Source organism: Bombina bombina, chromosome 3 (assembly GCF_027579735.1).
Source record: "Bombina bombina isolate aBomBom1 chromosome 3, aBomBom1.pri, whole genome shotgun sequence".
Taxonomy (NCBI): domain Eukaryota; kingdom Metazoa; phylum Chordata; class Amphibia; order Anura; family Bombinatoridae; genus Bombina; species Bombina bombina.
Genome location: NC_069501.1, coordinates 582,607,935 through 582,626,095, shown reverse-complemented (window position 1 = coordinate 582,626,095; position 18,161 = coordinate 582,607,935). Strand labels below are relative to the sequence as shown.

The 18,161-nt window shown below is 36.6% G+C and overlaps 1 protein-coding gene across 6 annotated transcripts in view; it reads left to right on the top strand.

Annotated features, from left to right (window-relative positions):
• EPHA10 (EPH receptor A10) overlaps positions 1–18,161 on the top strand; it is a 1,001,793-nt gene that overhangs the window by 921,565 nt on the left and 62,067 nt on the right. For 5 of the 6 annotated variants that reach the window (XM_053707154.1, XM_053707156.1, XM_053707152.1 and 2 more), the window contains exon 12: positions 12,455–12,658. In XM_053707154.1, coding sequence (XP_053563129.1) covers positions 12,455–12,658 — 204 coding nt within the window. Of the gene's footprint in view, positions 1–12,454; positions 12,663–18,161 lie in introns of all 6 variants that reach the window. The other variant, XM_053707155.1, reaches the window with a different exon arrangement.

Below are 18,161 nucleotides of genomic sequence, written 5' to 3'. Positions count from 1 at the left end.
CTATGGGGGTGAAATAACGCAACTATTTTGCATTCGTTTCACACCCTCTATAGCACAAAACTTGTAATCTAGGTGTAATTTATTTACTTCTCCTCAGGGACTATTTTATAGGGAGGATTTTTAAATTTGAGTGTTTTCAGCCTTAGTAATTGACCTATCAATAAAGGTCTTATGAAATTACAAGAATATGAGAGAAAGCTAAATTTATACTTGTCAATTAATTAATTTCATACTCGAAATTAAGTGGAAATAGGTTTTTGTGTGGATTGTGCTAAGTCTGTCATTTTTAGAACTTTTCTTCTATGTGCACAGGAAGGTGAGCTATTTTAAAGATTAGTCCAAGTGACCGCTGCTCCATAACCTGTCGGCCTGCTCTGAGCAGGCGGACAGACATCGTCGGAATTCAACTCGATCGAGTACTATCGGGTTGATTGACACCCCCCTGCTGACGGCCGATTGGCCGCCAGTCTGCAGGGGGTGGCGTTGCACCAGCAGCTCACAAGAGCTGCTGGTGCAATGCTGAATACGGAGAGCGTATTGCTCTCCGCATTCAGCGATGTCTGTCGGATCTGATCCGCACTGTCATTTGATAAATAGGCCTCTATATATAACAGCTAGAATCTATTCAAATTACTTAAGTTGTTAACATTAATATATATAAATAACTATACAGTAACAGTATAACTCAGAAACTAAAAGATGCTAGATTAAAATTGAATGATTATATATTTAAAACTACATGTATAAACACACTTAAAAGTTTGGCCATTACAGTCCGTTTAAATCTAATTTATTGTCTGCATTGAACTTGACTTTAAAACTTAAGACAAACTATTTGTGTTGTGTATAAATATATCATCCCAATGTATTGTCTTTTTCAATATTTTTATTCATATGTGAAATTTTAACTTCATCTTTCATCGAAATTATACGACTACAGTGTAGGACTAAAAATAGAATGCTCTTTGGAATTACGTATTTTATTCAATCCGTGCTTGTAACAGAATGCAGAGAGGCCAGATGACCACTCGAGTCCCTTTGTATCTAATTGGCATAGTTTTGTATGACTACCATTTATTGGAAATATTTAATTTGTATAGAAAAAAATATACTATTCCCTCTATCTGCAGACTCACAGCAGATGAAAGAACATGCAACAATAGCTTAATTATGGTTCAGACATCATAAACGAAAAATATAGATGGAAGAAGCGAGGCAAACAATGTTGAGTTGATTACGTCAGAAAAGAGCCAAATGTTTTGCTGCAAGACAATGCAAATTAGCAGACATGCTTCAGGTTACAAGATTGTGTGAAAGCCACATTTATATATATATATATATATATATATATATATATATATATAAAAGATGCTTCTCACGCTGTTCTGTCTCTTCCGCTTGGTTTCTCAATATTTTCTGCTTTCTAGTTTGTTGGACCTTGCAATAAAAATAAGAGAATTTTCAAGCTTCTGGTCACATAAATAATGTTTGTTCCATCATCTTTAACTTTTAATTATATTGGTTCTGTAACAGGATACTATCTTTACAGTTTTTTGTATTATTTTTGTTGTTGTAACCATTCAAATTTACGGCTAGATTACGAGTTTTGCGTTAGAGGCTCTGCGGTGCTAACGAGCAGTTTTGTCTCACTGCTCACTTACATGCAGCGCTGATATTACGAGTTTTCAGAAACCCAGCGTTAAAAGACAAGAAGTGAGCGTTGAGCAAAATTTTGCTCATTACCGCACTCCAATACCAGCGCTGCTTAAGTCAGCGGTGAGCTGGTCGTACGTGCTCGTGCACAATTTCCCCATAGGAATCAACGGGGAGAGCCGGCTGAGAAAAAGTCTAACACCTGCAAAAAAGAAGCGTAAAGCTCCCTAACGAAGCCCCATTGATTCCTATGGGGAAATACATTTTATGTCTACACCTAACACCCTAACATGAACCCGAGTCTAAACACCCCTAATCTTACACTTATTAACCCCTAATCTGCCACCCCTGACATCGCTGACACCTACATTATATTATTAACCCCTAATCTGCTGCTCCGGACACCGCCGCCACCTACATTATAGTTATGAACCCCTAATCTGCTGCCCCCAACATCGCCAACACCTACATTATATTTATTAGCCCCTAATCTGCCGCCCCCAATGTCGCCGCAACCTACCTACATTTATTAACCCCTAATCTGCCGCCCCCAACATCGCCGTCACTATATTAAAGTTGTTAACCCCTAAACCTAAGTCTGTCAAGAACGGCCGACTTCTGGGGGTGGCAGATTAGGGGTTAATAAATGTAGGTAGGTTGCGGCGACATAGGGGGCGGCAGATTAGGGGATAATAAATAAAATGTAGGTGCGGCAATGTTGGGAGCAGCAGATTAGGGGTTCATAAGTATAATGTATGTGGCGGCGGTGTCCGGAGCGGCAGATTAGGGGTTAATAATATATTGTAGGTGTCAGCGATGTCAGGGGCGGCAGATTAGGGGTTAATAAGTGTAAGATTAGGGGTGTTTAGACTCGGGGTTCATGTTAGGGTGTTAGGTGTAGACATAAATTTATTTTCCCCATAGGAATCAATGGGGCTGCGTTAGGAGCTTTACGCTGCTTTTTTGCAGGTGTTAGGTTTTTTTTCAGCCGACTCTCCCCCATTGATTCCTATGGAAAAATCGTGCACGAGCACGTTTTACCTGCTTACCGCTAACGTAAGCAGCGCTGGTATTGAGGTGAGATGTGGAGCAAAATTTTGCTCTTCGCTCACTTTTTTGCGGCTAATGCCGGGTTTGTAGAAACCCGTAATACCAGTACTGTCTGTAAGTGAGCGGTGAGCATAAACTGCTCGTTGGCACCGCACCCCTGTTAACGCAAAACTCGTAATCTAGGTGTTTGGATAACTCCAATTAGGGGTTAAACTAATATAATATTAACTAAAGACATAAATGTGTAAAGGAATATGTGTTGGTTAGTTTTGTTGGCATATGTATATATTTCACACTCATCCTGTATTCCTTTTATACTTCATATGATCCAATCCTAATATTGTGAGTCAAAATATATGTATGGTTGTTGAAATCTTTATATATATATATATATACTGGATTTTCATGAGTGTTTTGATAAGCTAATATCGAATTTTAAAAGCACTGTTTTCTTTTGACATTTCTATTTTGAGACAAGTTAACATACATTTGTTTAGAAATTTTGTCTTTATGACATGTTCTCGATGTGGTGCCAATATAGCAACAGTGTCTTCTTAACTCACTTGCAAACTTTTTACTTTCAACTTACAATACAACGCGACGAGCACAAAACAGCTTATTCCTAGCGAAGTTTATGCTCTAGCGAATGCGCTAAATAGCGTGCCACTTGTAGTCTAGCCCTTTTTTTCAAATGCCAATGTTCTACACTACAGTGATTAATTTCTGATACATATATTAAAATTACATTCACATTACTTTAATTCCTCTTAGGAAGGAAATGCCACAAACTAACGGCTAGATTACGAGTTGTGCGTTAGGGTAAAATAGGTGTACCACACACTTCTTTGGCCTTACCGCAAAACGACTTACGTAAACTTCGTAAAGTCTTTTTTCTATGGGACTTCCATAGCGCTAATATTACGAGTCTGTCCTGGGAGGCCAAAAAGTGAGCGGTATAGCCTTTTAAGGGCTATTTGTAATTTAGTGTAGGGTAGGGCTTTTTTTTATTTTGGGGGGCTTTTTTATTTTGTTAGGGGGATTAGAGTAGGTGTAATTAGTTTAAAAATCTTGTAATTATTTTATTATTTTCTGTAATTTAGTGTTTTTTTCATACTTAAGATGATTTTATTTAATTGTAATTAATTGTATTTAATTTATTTAATTATAGTGTAGTGTTAGGTGTAATTATAACTTAGGTTAGGTTTTATTTTACAGGTAAATTTGTCTTTATTTTCACTAGGTAGTTATTAAATAGTTAATAACTATTTAATAACTATTCTACCTAGTTAAAATAAATACAAACTTGCCTGTAAAATAAAAATAAACCCTAAGATAGCTACAATGTAACTATTAGTTATATTGTAGCTATCTTAGGGTTTATTTTATCGGTAAGTATTTAGTTTTAAATAGGAATTATTTAGTTAATTGTAGAAATTTTATTTAGATTTATTTAAATAATATTTAAGTTAGGAGGGTGTTAGGTTTAGGGGTAAATAACTTTATTATAGTGGCGGCGACGTTGGGGGTGGCAGAGTAGGGGTTAATAATACTTAACTAGTGTTTGCGATGCGGGAGTGCGGAGGTTTAGGGGTTAATATATTATAGTGGCTGCGATGTCCGGTTCGGCAGATTAAGGGTTAAAATATTTATTTTATTGTTTGCGATGTGGGGGTGCCTCGGTTTAGGGGTGAATAGGTAGTTTATGGGTGTTAGTGTACTTTTTAGCACTTTAGTTAAGAGTTTTATGCTACGGCGTTGTAGTGTAAAACTCCTAACTACTGACTTTAAAATGCGGTATCAGTCTTGACAGGAGAGGCTGTACCGCTCACTTTTGGTCAGACTCGTAATACCGGCGCTATGCAAGTCCCATTGAAAATATAGGATACGTAATTGACGTAAGGGGATTTGCGGTATTTCCGAGTCTGGCCAAAAAAGTGAGCGGTACAGCTGTACCTTCAAGACTCATAATACCAGCGGGGCGTTAAAAAGCAGCGTTGGGACCTCTCAACGCTGCTTTTTAACCCTAACGCAAGACTTGTAATCTAGCCGAAAGTGTGTGGACTGGATATTTACATATGCTAATATTATAATAGAGAAGCTTTATCAATAGTTTAGGGACTCATATATTTTCTATAGTATCTACTATAGGCAAAAAGTGTGTTATTTATTACCAATATGCTAATATTATATAGCCCTTAGGTGTACGTGTATTCAATGTAAATATCCAAAACGCCTCTCTTTTGTGGAGCAATTTAACTATGCCCCCCTCCCCCCGTGAAGACAAAATGTTTTTATCAATTACCATCCATTTCAGGGTATAATTTTTACTATTGTGTTTGGTAATAAAGTGTGTGGCTAGTTCGGATGATTGGTGGGATCTTTTGCAATGCTGTCTGATTCTTTCCCTAACCTCTCCTGTGGTGCATCACATTCTTGCTTCTACAATTCACAAAATCCCTGACTATGTATCTTTTACCACTATCAAAATTCTCAAAAAAGTCAGACCTGTTACTGAAACTACAGGGTATGCATGGGCCATAACCACATTTGTGCATACCCCTAGTAGTCAGCCATGTCCTTTCTCTGGAATTTGTTCTTAATTCACTCGGGGAGATGATATTTCCTAGGGTAACTCCTGTATGAGAAGCGACATCCCAATTTAGTAACGTTTTGTAATCTGACATCAGAGGACAACATGGTAATATGTTTGCGGATGATTTTGCACACATCCTCATAATCTGAGGAATACTGGGTCACTAAAAGTCCTCATTTTATTTTTGTCTTTGAGGAGTGAAATTCTATTTATGGCATCTACCTCAGTCTTGGCTTTTAAAATCACTTCATGGTTATAGCCTCTTGCTTTAAGTCTGTGTGTTAGTTCTGTGGCTTGTCTGATATAATCTTTATTAGAACAATTCCGTTTTGTTCTTATGAACTGACCTTTGGCTATTGAGTATGGTACCATCCTAGGGTGATTGCTCATCCCATGTAGTAGTGTATTACCATAAATTGGTTTGCGGTATACTGTTGACTCAATGAACCCATTTTCATTATTGGCTGTAAGTGTTACATCTAGATAATTAATTGTGTTTGGATGGAACTCATATGTAAATCTAAGGCCCCAAGGATTGTTGTTCAAATATGAAACAAATTTCTCGATGTTTTTTGGACTTCCAGTCCAAATGAAAATAAGGCCATCTATGAAACGATAGAAAAGACCTATGTCAGCACCATAAAGGTTTCTATCCCCAAACATGTAGGCATTCTCCCACATGCCCATGACCAAGTTTGCATATGAGGGGGCAAACTTAGCCCCCATGGCAGTGCCCCGGGTCTGGAGAAAGTAACCATCATTGAAATTGAAATATATATATATATATATATATATATATATATATTTATATTGAGTATTTAGCATTTTTTATAGTATCTATAATAATTTTAAATAATTATTATTATTTTTTTTATATTCTATATTTAATATTTCATTAACGCAATGTAAGATTAGTAATTCTTCATGTGCGCTAACCCAACATTGCAAACCCTGATTTATTAAATAACGCATATTTTACATTCCTATATTCTTCACATAGAATTTTTTTTTAAATTGTTATTATTAAATATATACTTCTATATATATCTGACAATGTTAATGTAAAATATATATATATATACCTATATATCTATAGTAATAGATATACAGGTATAGTTGTATGTGTATATACACAATACAAATGACATTGTCCTGTGAAGATCATTGGAATGTCAAATAAGTACAGTAAAATACATAAATACTTAAATACATCTGTAAACACATCTATTTCTATATCTACGGAGCAAGGGGACGAGACAGAACGATTTGGGTGAGACTGGATGTCGGAGGCATGGTCCCGGTCGGTGGTCTGTTATGCCTCATGAGATGCCGTAATACCCGGACTTTGCTGCTAAAGTTACAACAACTAGGATATGGTTGTATGTTACGTTTTACTGCACTCCAATTACCTCTTTGTATAAACAACAAGTCTTTAAACAAATCAATCTTTATTTTGTGAATAAAGCTGAATTTGGAGGACGCTTTCACCTTGGTAAAGTCAGCTTTTTAAGGTCACGCTAAAACCAAGCAATGGTCATCAAACCGGTCTAAATTTTCTCTAAGCATATATTCATAAAGAAAAGAAGTCTGTCTATCTAGGACTGTGCTTTGAGGACTTTTTCTGGTCAGAATTAGGCCCGAATTTTCTGATTTACAGGATTTGGCTTTGTGTTGAAATATCCATTTGAAATGTTTTAAAACACTAGCAATTACTCTGTGGTATCTATTGCTATTAGTATTTGTTTTATTTAAATTAGGCTATCCACTGCAGTGGTTTATGTAGGTGATGCATAAGTATTAACTACCTTATTACCTTGATATGTTGTTTTAGTAATAAATTCATTGCATATCAATTGGACCGATGTGTGTCTGTGTTTCATTGTTTGATACAATATACCAGCCTTATATATCTATGTATTAGATCAAGAAATAGTTAAATTTGAGTGCTGAAATCCCTTACTTTATTCACAGCATCTCATATAGCTCTACTGTGTCTATATATTTTTTCCTCTCTGAAAAATATTTGAATTTACTATATATATATATATATATATATATATATATATATATATATATATATATATATATATATATATATATATATATATATATACACACACACACATATTTAGACATGTATATGTATATATATATTTATATATATATACACACAATACAGCCGTTTGCAAATACCTTGTCATAATACCATATAGCTCTTAACTCTTATAAAATAAATTGTAATATTTAAATGACTAATTTGTATTAAATTGTGTTTATATGAGTGTAACAGTAATTTTGAATGTATTTATGTAATTGGGCTCTCGTAAATGCATTTACATTTAACTTGTAATTCACGTGCTAAAACCTAATATCACTCATGCGCAACTCTTAGCGCGCCACTTGTAATCTAGCCCAAAATGTTTTAAAAGGATTAAAAACTGTCTATTTGTTATCAAAATGTATTTACATTATGTCTAGGAAGGTATTACTTAGCTCTTGCACAAATAAACATTAACTGCAAAGCATTTATGAGGGAAAGAGTTCTGAAATCCACAAAATGCACTTTGTCCTCTCTGTCTGGGGACAGTGGAAAAACGAACATTTTCAGATTTAATTTACAGGAAAAAAAAGAGAAATGTCAATGTATTTTTTAACCCCTGGATGCCATTAAGACGTTTCTTGCCACTGGGCTTTAACTCCGTTAAGACGGCATGGAACGTACTAACTTTTTTGGCGTCCTGCTCCCTCCTGCTTTGATAAAGTGCAAAATCCGACTGAGGGACTTGCCTAACATTGACCTAGAATACAAGTTTTGCGGTATGGTGCGATATGGCTATACTGCTGAAAAATTGACCTTTGTGCACGGAATATGCAGGTCTCCTGTATTACAAGTTGCTGCGGTACAACTATACCGCAAGCATTTTAGCCTTTGCCCAACTCTCCATTCTACACTCAAAAAATGGCTTTTGAGTGCGGTATTTTCATAGCCCCTGTATTACAGGTTGTGCGGTATGGCTAAAATGCTTGCATTATGGCTTATACCACCCTGATCCATTCCGTGATCTGAGACCAGTAGTTATGGATTTTGCAAAAATGTTTCACAAAAGTCATAAAATGTTACAAAGTACACTAACACCCATAAACTACCTATTAACCCCTAAACTGCAATGCCCCTGCATCACAAATACTATAATACATCTATTAACCCCTAATCCGCCGTCCACCCACATCGCCAACACTAAATAAACCTATTAACCCCTAAACTGCTGAGCCCCACATCCCCAACACTAAATAAACCTATTAACCCTTACACTTCCAGCCCTCCACATTGCAACTACTATAATAACTACTATAATAAAGCTATTAACCCCTAATTCGCCGGCCCCCCACATCACTAATACTATGATAAAAATATAAACCCCTAAACTTCCGGTCCCTCACATCACATATCACTAAATTATACTATATACTAATTAAGCCCTCAACTGCACTGCTCCCCCTACATCTCAGACCTTGTCTCCAGATACTCTCCCTCCTGTCCCCTTCACTCTGCTCATGATCTCCTACTCTCCTCCTCTCTGGTTACCTCATCACACTCCCGTTTATAGGACTTTTCCAGACTGGCTCCCATCTTATGGAATTCTCTGCCTCAATCCACAAGACTCTCCCCTAGTTTTGAAAGCTTCAAGCGCTCCCTAAAGAGTCTACTATTCAGGGATGCATACATCCTTCCTATCTCCACTACTATCCCCTTAAACCCCATAGCATGTAAGCCTATGAGCCCAGCTATTTGTAGTTCACATTCATCAGAGTCTACTACAGCAGTGCAACTCTCGGCAGGGCCCTCTTCCCACTTGACCTCTACCCACTTGACCCCTGTAAATGTTATTTTGTATACCACCTATGTCATAGTGCTGCAAAATCTGTTGGTGCTCTACAAATACCTGATAATAATAAAAATATACGATACAAATGACATTGTCCTGTAAGTGAGGAACTTTGGAATGTCAAATATGTACAGTAAATATACAGTAAAATACAAAAATACTTAAATACATCTGTAAACACATCTATTTACATCTATTTTTTTTATTTCACAGGTTTATTTATTTTAAGATAGTTATATTGTAAATTTAATTTAACCCCTTAACGACCAAGGACGTACAGGGTACGCACTACAAAAAATGTCACTTAACGACCAAGGGCTTATCCTGTACGTCCTCAGGGGATTCCAGCTGCTTTCAGGGTATTGCCATGATGCCTCGATATTGAGGCATCACTGCAATACCTTTTTTTACACACCGATGCAGAGAGAGCCACTCTTTGGCCCTCTCTGCATCGGCCAGCGATGGTGCCGATCGTTAGTGAATAGGAGCCATTGCAGGGAGGCGGCTGGGCGGCCCATCAATGGCAAACTTCCGGCCAGCAGTGTGAATTATTTGTGGGAGTACGCGCAAAGTGGTTGGAGAGGGAAGGGAGAAATAATGTTGAGAAAGGGATCTGGGAGGAGGAGGGGGGAGGGTATTGAGAGGGGGCAGCTACAGTACAGAAAAAGTGGGAATAACTAAAAACAAAACACAATTTATTTTAAATTTAAATTTTACAATTTATTGCAAAGTGGATACTGGCAGACAGCTGCCAGTACCCAAAATGGTGACAAATAGTTGGTGGGGGGAGGGTTAGAGAGTTGTTTGGGGGGGGCTCAGGGAGGTTGGGTTTTAAGAGGGGATCCTACACTGCAGAAAATATATAATTTTTAAAAACATAATTAAAAAAAACAAAACATATCCTTTTTTATTTTTATACTGGCAGACTTTCTGCCAGTACTAAAGATGGCGGTGAAAATAGTGAGGTGGGGGAGGGAAGAGAACTGTTTGAGAGTGGTTAGGGAGAGATCAAGGTGTGGGATGTGTCACTAAAGCTAACATTAACCCTTCAAGCTCCCTATAAGCTACCTAATTAACCCCTTCACTGCTGGGCATAATACAAGTGTGGTGCGCAGTGGTATTTAGTGGCCTTCTAATTACTAAAAAGCAATGCCAAAGCCATATATGTCTGCTATTTCTGAACAAAGGGGATCTCAGAGATGCATTTACAACCATAATTGCACAAGTTGTTTGTAAATAATTTCAGTGAGAAACCTAAAGTTTGTGAAAAAGTTAGTAAAAAAGTTAATAATTTTTTTTATTTGATCACAGTTGATGGTGAAATGGTGGCATGAAATATACCAAAATGGGCCTAGATCAATACTTTGGGTTGTCTACTAAAAAAAAACATATAAAGGGTTATTCAGGGATTCCTGACAGATATCAGTGTTCCAATGTAACTATCGCTAATTTTGAAATAAAAATGGTTTGGAAATTAGAAAGTGTTACTTGTATTTATTGCCCTATTACTTGCAAAAAAGCAAAAGAACATGTAAACATTGGGAATGTCAAAACTCAGGACAACATTTAGAAACTATTTGGCATGGGTGTTTTTTTGGTGGTTGTAGATGTGTAACAGATTTTGGGGGTCAAAGTTAGAAAAAGTATGTTTTTTATAGTAAATTATAAGATATGAGTAAAATAATGATATCTTTAGAAAGTCCATTTAATGACGAGAAAAATGGTATATAATATGTGTGGGTACAAAAAATGGGGAAAATTACAGCTAAACACAAACACCGCAGAAATGTCAAAATAGCCCTGGTCCCAAACAGTCAGAAAATTAAAAAGTGTTGTGGTCCTTAAGGGGTTAAAGTATGGGGGATAGTTAGTTTTATGGGTAATTAGTTTAAATTAGGGATTTGTGATGGGGGGGGGTGGCAGTTTAGGGGTTAACAGGTTCAGTTTAGTCTTTGCTATGTGGGGGGCCAATGGTTTAAGGGTTAATAGGTTTATTATAATCTTTGCGATGCGGGGGGACAGCAGTTTTGGGGTAAATACTTTATTTAAGTGATGGCAATGTGGGGGGCCAGCGGTTTAGGGGTTAATAGTTTTATTTTGTGTTGTGATGTCGGGGGCTGCCATTTGGGGTAATTATGTTTATTTAGGTGACAGTGATGCTGGGGGTGGCAGTTTAGGGGTTAATCACTTTATTTAGTGTTGGTGATGTCGAGGGGAGGTGGATTAGGGGTATTTAGACTAGGGGGTTTTGTTAGCGTGTTAAATTTATATATAACTTTCTTTTCCCAATAGACAATGGGGATTGCATTAGGGCGATCGCCATTCTGCGGTCGCAGGTGTTAGTTTTTTTCTAACACTTTCACTCTACTGACGTCTATGGGGGAAAACGTGCACGAGCACGTCAAGTCAGGCCTTGGGTTTTGTGCGGTATGGAGCTTAACGCACCATACCACACAACAAAAGAAGGTTTTTCAGTAACTTGTAATGGCAGCGCTATGGAGAGTGTGATACCGCTCATTTTTTTGCCTTATTTACTCACCCGTAATCTTGCCAATTATAAGCAGTCCCCCAAAATATTATCCCAGCATTGGAATCATGTGATCCTGTTTCCTGCAAATGTTTTTTTCGGAAACCCTTACTCCAACATCAAGAAAAATAATTATCTATAAATAAAGGGATAAAATTAGGCAGAAATGATAGCAAGCTCATATATTTTGGAACTAGGAAGGGAAGTGACTGTGATAAAAGTATATAACAGTTACACTACACACTTTATCTTGCAATTTACTAACACCCAAGGGAATATGATCCATCCATTCACTAAGCTTACCCCTATGCGACCCCCACTGCAAACCCCCCATAACTCTAAAACCCCCCCAAAAAATAACCTTCGCATGATCCCCCTTCACAACCACCCACTACAACCAAACTGCCCTTCATGATCTACTCATCACACGTACCTTCGATACCAAGCACAGATTACAGAAAAGTCACTAAAAAAAATAAAAAATAAATAAAACATTATTCGATCTCTTCATGATCATCAGCAACAGGTCCTTCTTCATTCCTCTCTTAAGTGTAAAAAGATTAAGGAATGAATAAAACATTACCTTTAGAAAACTGACAATATGAGTATATTATAACCATTCATTGTATTTGTGACAGATGGAGCAAGGAAACACTGTGCTATGTCTGATATCTTCTCATTTTATTATGTTTCTGTATATTTACATTCTCATATTAATATATATATATATTTTTTTGCCTATAGAAGCACGAGGGACAGTTCACAGTCCCCCAGCTGATTGGAATGCTCACTGGTATTGCTTCTGGTATGAAGTACCTGACAGAGATGAGCTATATACACAAGTGTCTTGCTGCACACAAAGTCCTGGTGAACTCCAACCTGGTTTGCAAGATATCCGGGTTCCGTCAAATACAGGAGGATAAACTTGATACCGTCTTTACTACCATGGTAAGTAACAACATATTTAGATCATTTACGCATAAGCTTTAACATGTAATTAAAGGGATAGAAAGGTGAAAATTGAAATGTGCATAAATGCATTTCAATTTGAAATATTATTCTATTTGCAAAAATGCTACTAGTAAAAGTAATTTGTGTTTTCCTTTGGTATACGCACATATCCTGTGAGGGCCTGTGCACCAGTATTTAAGCTCAGAGAGGTGAAGATGATGTGTATTGCTTTTTTTGAAGACATAATTTGTGTCATACAAGCCACCACTGACTCTCTGAGACATGATACATGAGTACACCACAGGAAAAAAAAATATATTTACTAGAAACATTTTTGCTAATGGAAGTATAGTTCAAAAATACTTCTATTTAACATTAAAATACAACATGTACATTTCAATTTTTACCTTTAAAAGCAATACAGAGAAAATCATAATTAACCCATGACCTTCATTTACATAATTTTCAGAAGGCTCAGCATATTGAAAGTGAATTCTCATACCTCTGTAGGAGCATCCTACATATTTCTTTCTTCCTTTGCATCGACTTGCAGCACACAATTCAAAAGCATCTTTAGGAAAGGTCATCTATTACCCATATAGCCTGAAAATAGGTATTTTTTTGTTTTATTCCTCAAGTATTTAAAAAAAGACTAAATTTAATTGGAAAAACAAATGACTATTTGTTGACGCAGACATAGTTTTAGTAACTTGTATATATTTTAGCAGAAGGTTTTTCTATTGTACTTTACTCTAGTTCCCAAGCACTCATTTAGACAGGTCAGGATATGTGTGTGGTTTATCAAAGAAATCTACAGCATGCAGTGTTTCCATTGCAGCAGAAGAATTTGGGTAAGTGTATGCAAATGAGATTCACAGTGTCTCATTGTTTTTCCTAAAACCCCTGTATATACCTAACGTTGAAGGACAATGAGTTCCATTAAGAACAAAACAGCTGTCCATAGGTATTTTTTATGTTGTACTTAAACATCATGTTATGCTTGTACAAGCAGTCTTGTACAGAATGACACTGTCATATGGGAATCTGTGTATAAATCAGATTTAAAAGAAAAAAGTCAGATTGAACATAATTTGCCTGTACGCATCAAGAATCCCGTGCGGCACTGGAGACTATGGAAACATTTTCCTCACCACTAAATTCATTATGACTAGAACAGAGATATCCTAATATATATGAAGCCTGATCCTTATATATATGAAGCCTGATCCTTATATATATGAAGCCTGATCCTTATATATATGAAGCCTGATCCTTATATATATGAAGCCTGATCCTTATATATATATGAAGCCTGATCCGTATATATATGAAGCCTGATCCTTATATATATATGAAGCCTGATCCGTATATATATATGAAGCCTGACGCCTTCTGCTCGCGGTTGCAGTCTCTACGATCTAAGCTGACAGCCGGGACCGCAGAATGCTTTAGATTGTTGGATGCAGGTACTACATAAACAAAATACGTTGGGCAAAGTAATGTGTGATGTAGTATGTTTGTCCATATGATGCAAGGGGTTACAGTATATGTGAGATCTTCTATGTACAACCAAAACAAAAACAAAAAAAGAATAGATATCTATAACTATGATGGTGTATTAGAGATTGTATTGCTGCAGCAATAAAAGCATAAAACTTGGTAAACCACTTTTTAATGTTAAAGGGACTTGGAAGTAAAATAAAACTTTCATCATTCAGGACATGCAATTAAAAAATACCCTTTCCAATTTACTGTTATCAAATTTATTTCTTGGTTTCCTTTGTAATTTCTCCTTCACATAAGAGCTGATGGAGGCACGCTCATTAAGGTCAACATTTTTATCATAGTATATGTTAAATTTATCAACAGAAAAAAATGAAGTTATTTTTATTTTTGTGCACGAGTCTTTAGTGCTCTATGGCAGCTACGTTTTGCAACATTGTATAACAAAGCTACAAATAATGTTGCAAAACACTGCTGCCATAGAGTACTAAAGACACGTGCACACTCCGGAGCTCTTATGAGCCTACCTAGTTCTACTCTTCAATAAAAGATACCTAGAGAATGAAGCAAATCTGATAACAGAAATAAATTGCATACTCTATTTGAATCATGAAAGTTAAAATTTTGACTTTACTGTCCCTTTAAGATAGGTTTGCATTATCCTATAATATATATTAAACCTAACCTGTGAAGGTGACAAAGACTGCTTTTTAGAGCACAAATAATCACCAACCATTAAAGGGACATGAAACCCTAATTTTTTTTTCTTAAACAATACAGATAGAGCATAACATTTTAACAAAAACTTATCCATTATGCAATTTGCTTAATTTGCTTCATATACATTGTTGAAGAAGCAGCAATGCACTACTGGGAGTTGGCTGAACACATTGAGTGAGCCAATGAAAAGAGGCATATATGTGCAGTCACCAATTATCAATAAACACTCAGTAGTGCACTGCTTTTCCTGAGCTTACCTAGGTATGCTTTTCAACAAAGGATGCAAAGAGAATAAACCAACTTAGATAATACAAGTAAATTGGAAATCAGTTTAAAAATCAACGCCTAGATTTAGAGTTCTGCGTTAGCCGTCAAAACCATCATTAGGGGGTCCTAACGCTGGTTTTGGCCACCCACTGGTATTTAGAGTCAGTCAGGAAAGGATCTAACGCTCACTTTCCAGCCGCGACTTTTCCATACCGCAGATCCCCTTACGTCAATTGCGTATCCTATCTTTTCAATGGGATCTTTCTAATGCCAGTATTTAGAGTCCTGCCTGAAGTGAGCGTTAGAAATCTAACGACAAGACTCCAGCCGCAGCAAAAACCAGGAGTTAAGAGCTTTCTGGGCTAACGCCGGTTCATAAAGCTCTTAACTACTGTGCTCTAAAGTACACTAACACCCATAAACTACCTATGTACCCCTAAACCGAGGTCCCCCCACATCGCTGCCACTCTATTAAATTTTTTTAACCCCTAATCTGCCGACCGCACACCGCCGCAACCTACATTATCCCTATGTACCCCTAATTTGCTGCCCCTAACATCACCGACCCCTATATTATATTTATTAACCCCTAATCTGCCCCCCCCAACGTCGCCGATACCTACCTACAATTATTAACCCCTAATCTGCTGACCGGACCTCACCGCTACTATAATAAATGTATTAACCCCTAATCCGCCTCACTCCAGCCTCAAAAACCCTATAATAACAACTAGTATTAACCCCTAATCTGCCCTCCCTAACATCGCCGACACCTAACTTCAAGTATTAACTTCTAATCTGCCGACCGGACCTCGCCGCTACTCTAATAAATGTATTAACCCCTAAAGCTAAGTCTAACCCTAACACCCCCCTAAATTAAATATAATTTAAATCTAACGAAATAAAATAAATCTTATTAAATAAATTATTCCTATTTAAATCTAAATGCTTACCTGTAAAATAAACCCTAATATAGCTACAATATAAATAATAATTATATTGTAGCTATTTTAGGATTAATATTTATTTTACAAGCAACTTTGTATTTATTTTAAACAGGTACAATAGCTATTAAATAGTTATTAACTATTTAATAGTTACCTAGTTAAAATAATTACAAAATTACCTGTAAAATAAATCCTAACCTAAGTTACAATTAAACCTAACACTACACTATCAATAAATTAATTAAATAAACTATCTACAATTATCTACAATTAAATCAACTAAACTAAATTACAAAAACAAACAAACACTAAATTACAAAAAATAAAAAAAGATTACAAGAATTTTAAACTAATTACACCTACTCTAAGCCCCCTAAAAAAATAACAAAGCCCCCCAAAATAAAAAAATGCCCTACCTTATTCTAAAATAAAAATTTAACAGCTCTTTTACCTTACCAGCCCTTAAAAGGGCCTTTTGCGGGGCATGCCCCAAAGAAAACAGCTCTTTTGCATTTAAATAAACATACAATACCCCCCCCAACATTACAACCCACCACCCACATACCCCTAATCTAACCCAAACCCCCCTTAAAAAACCTAACACTAAGCCCCTGAAGATCTTCCTACCTTGTCTTCACCACGCCATGTATCACTGATCCGTCCAGAAGAGGGTCCGATGTCTTCCTCCTATCCGTCAAGAAGAGGTCCAGAAGAGGGTCCGAAGTCTTCATCCTATCCGGCAAGAAGAGGAGATCCGGACCGGCAAACATCTTCATCCAAGCGGCATCTTCTATCTTGTTCCATCCGGCACGGAGCGGGACCATCTTGAAGCAGCCGACGCGGATCCATCCTCTTCTTCCGACGTCCTAAGTCCGAATGAAGGTTCCTTTTCCTACCTTAATTCTGATTGTCTGATAGAATCCTATCAGCCAATCGGAATTTGAGGGACGCCATCTTGGATGACGTCATTTAAAGGAGCCTTCATTCGGACTTAGGACGTCGGAAGAAGAGGATGGATCCGCGTCGGCTGCTTCAAGATGGTCCCGCTCCGCACCGGATGGAAGAAGATAGAAGATGCCGCTTGGATGAAGATGTTTGCTGGTCCGGATCTCCTCTTCTTGCCGAAAGGATGAAGACTTCGGACCCTCTTCTGGACCTCTTCTTGACGGATAGGAGGAAGACTTCGGACCCTCTTCTGGACGGATCGGTGATACCCGGCGTGGTGAAGACAAGGTAGGAAGATCTTCAGGGGCTTAGTGTTAGGTTTTTTAAGGGGGGTTTCGTTTAGATTAGGGGTATGTGGGTGGTGGGTTGTAATGTTGGGGGGGTATTGTATGTTTATTTAAATGCAAAAGAGCTGTTTTTTTGGGGCATGCCCCGCAAAAGGCCCTTTTAAGGGCTGGTAAGGTAAAAGAGCTGTTACATTTTTATTTTAGAATAGGGTAGGGTATTTTTTTATTTTGGGGGGCTTTGTTATTTTTTTAGGGGGCTTAGAGTAGGTGTAATTAGTTTAAAATTCGTGTAATCTTTTTTTATTTTTTGTAATTTAGTGTTTGTTTGTTTTTGTAATTTAGTGTTTGTTTTTTTTGTAATTTAGTTTAGTTGATTTAATTGTAAATAATTGCAGATAGTTTATTTAATTAATTTATTGATAGTGTAGTGTTAGGTTTAATTGTAACTTAGGTTAGGATTTATTTTACCGGTAATTTTGTAATTATTTTAACTAGGTAGCTATTAAATAGTTCTTAACTATTTAATAGCTATTGTACCTGGTTAAAATAAATACAAAGTTGCCTGTAAAATAAATATTAATCCTAAAATAGCTACAATATAATTATTATTTATAGTGTAGCTATATTAGGGTTTATTTTACAGGTAAGTATTTAGATTTAAATAGGAATAATTTATTTAATAAGATTTATTTTATTTTGTTAGATTTAAATTATATTTAACTTAGAGGGGTGTTAGGGTTAAGGTTAGACTTAGCTTTAGGGGTTAATAAATTTATTAGAGTAGCGGCGAGGTCCGGTCGGCAGATTAGGGGTTAATACTTGAATTTAGGT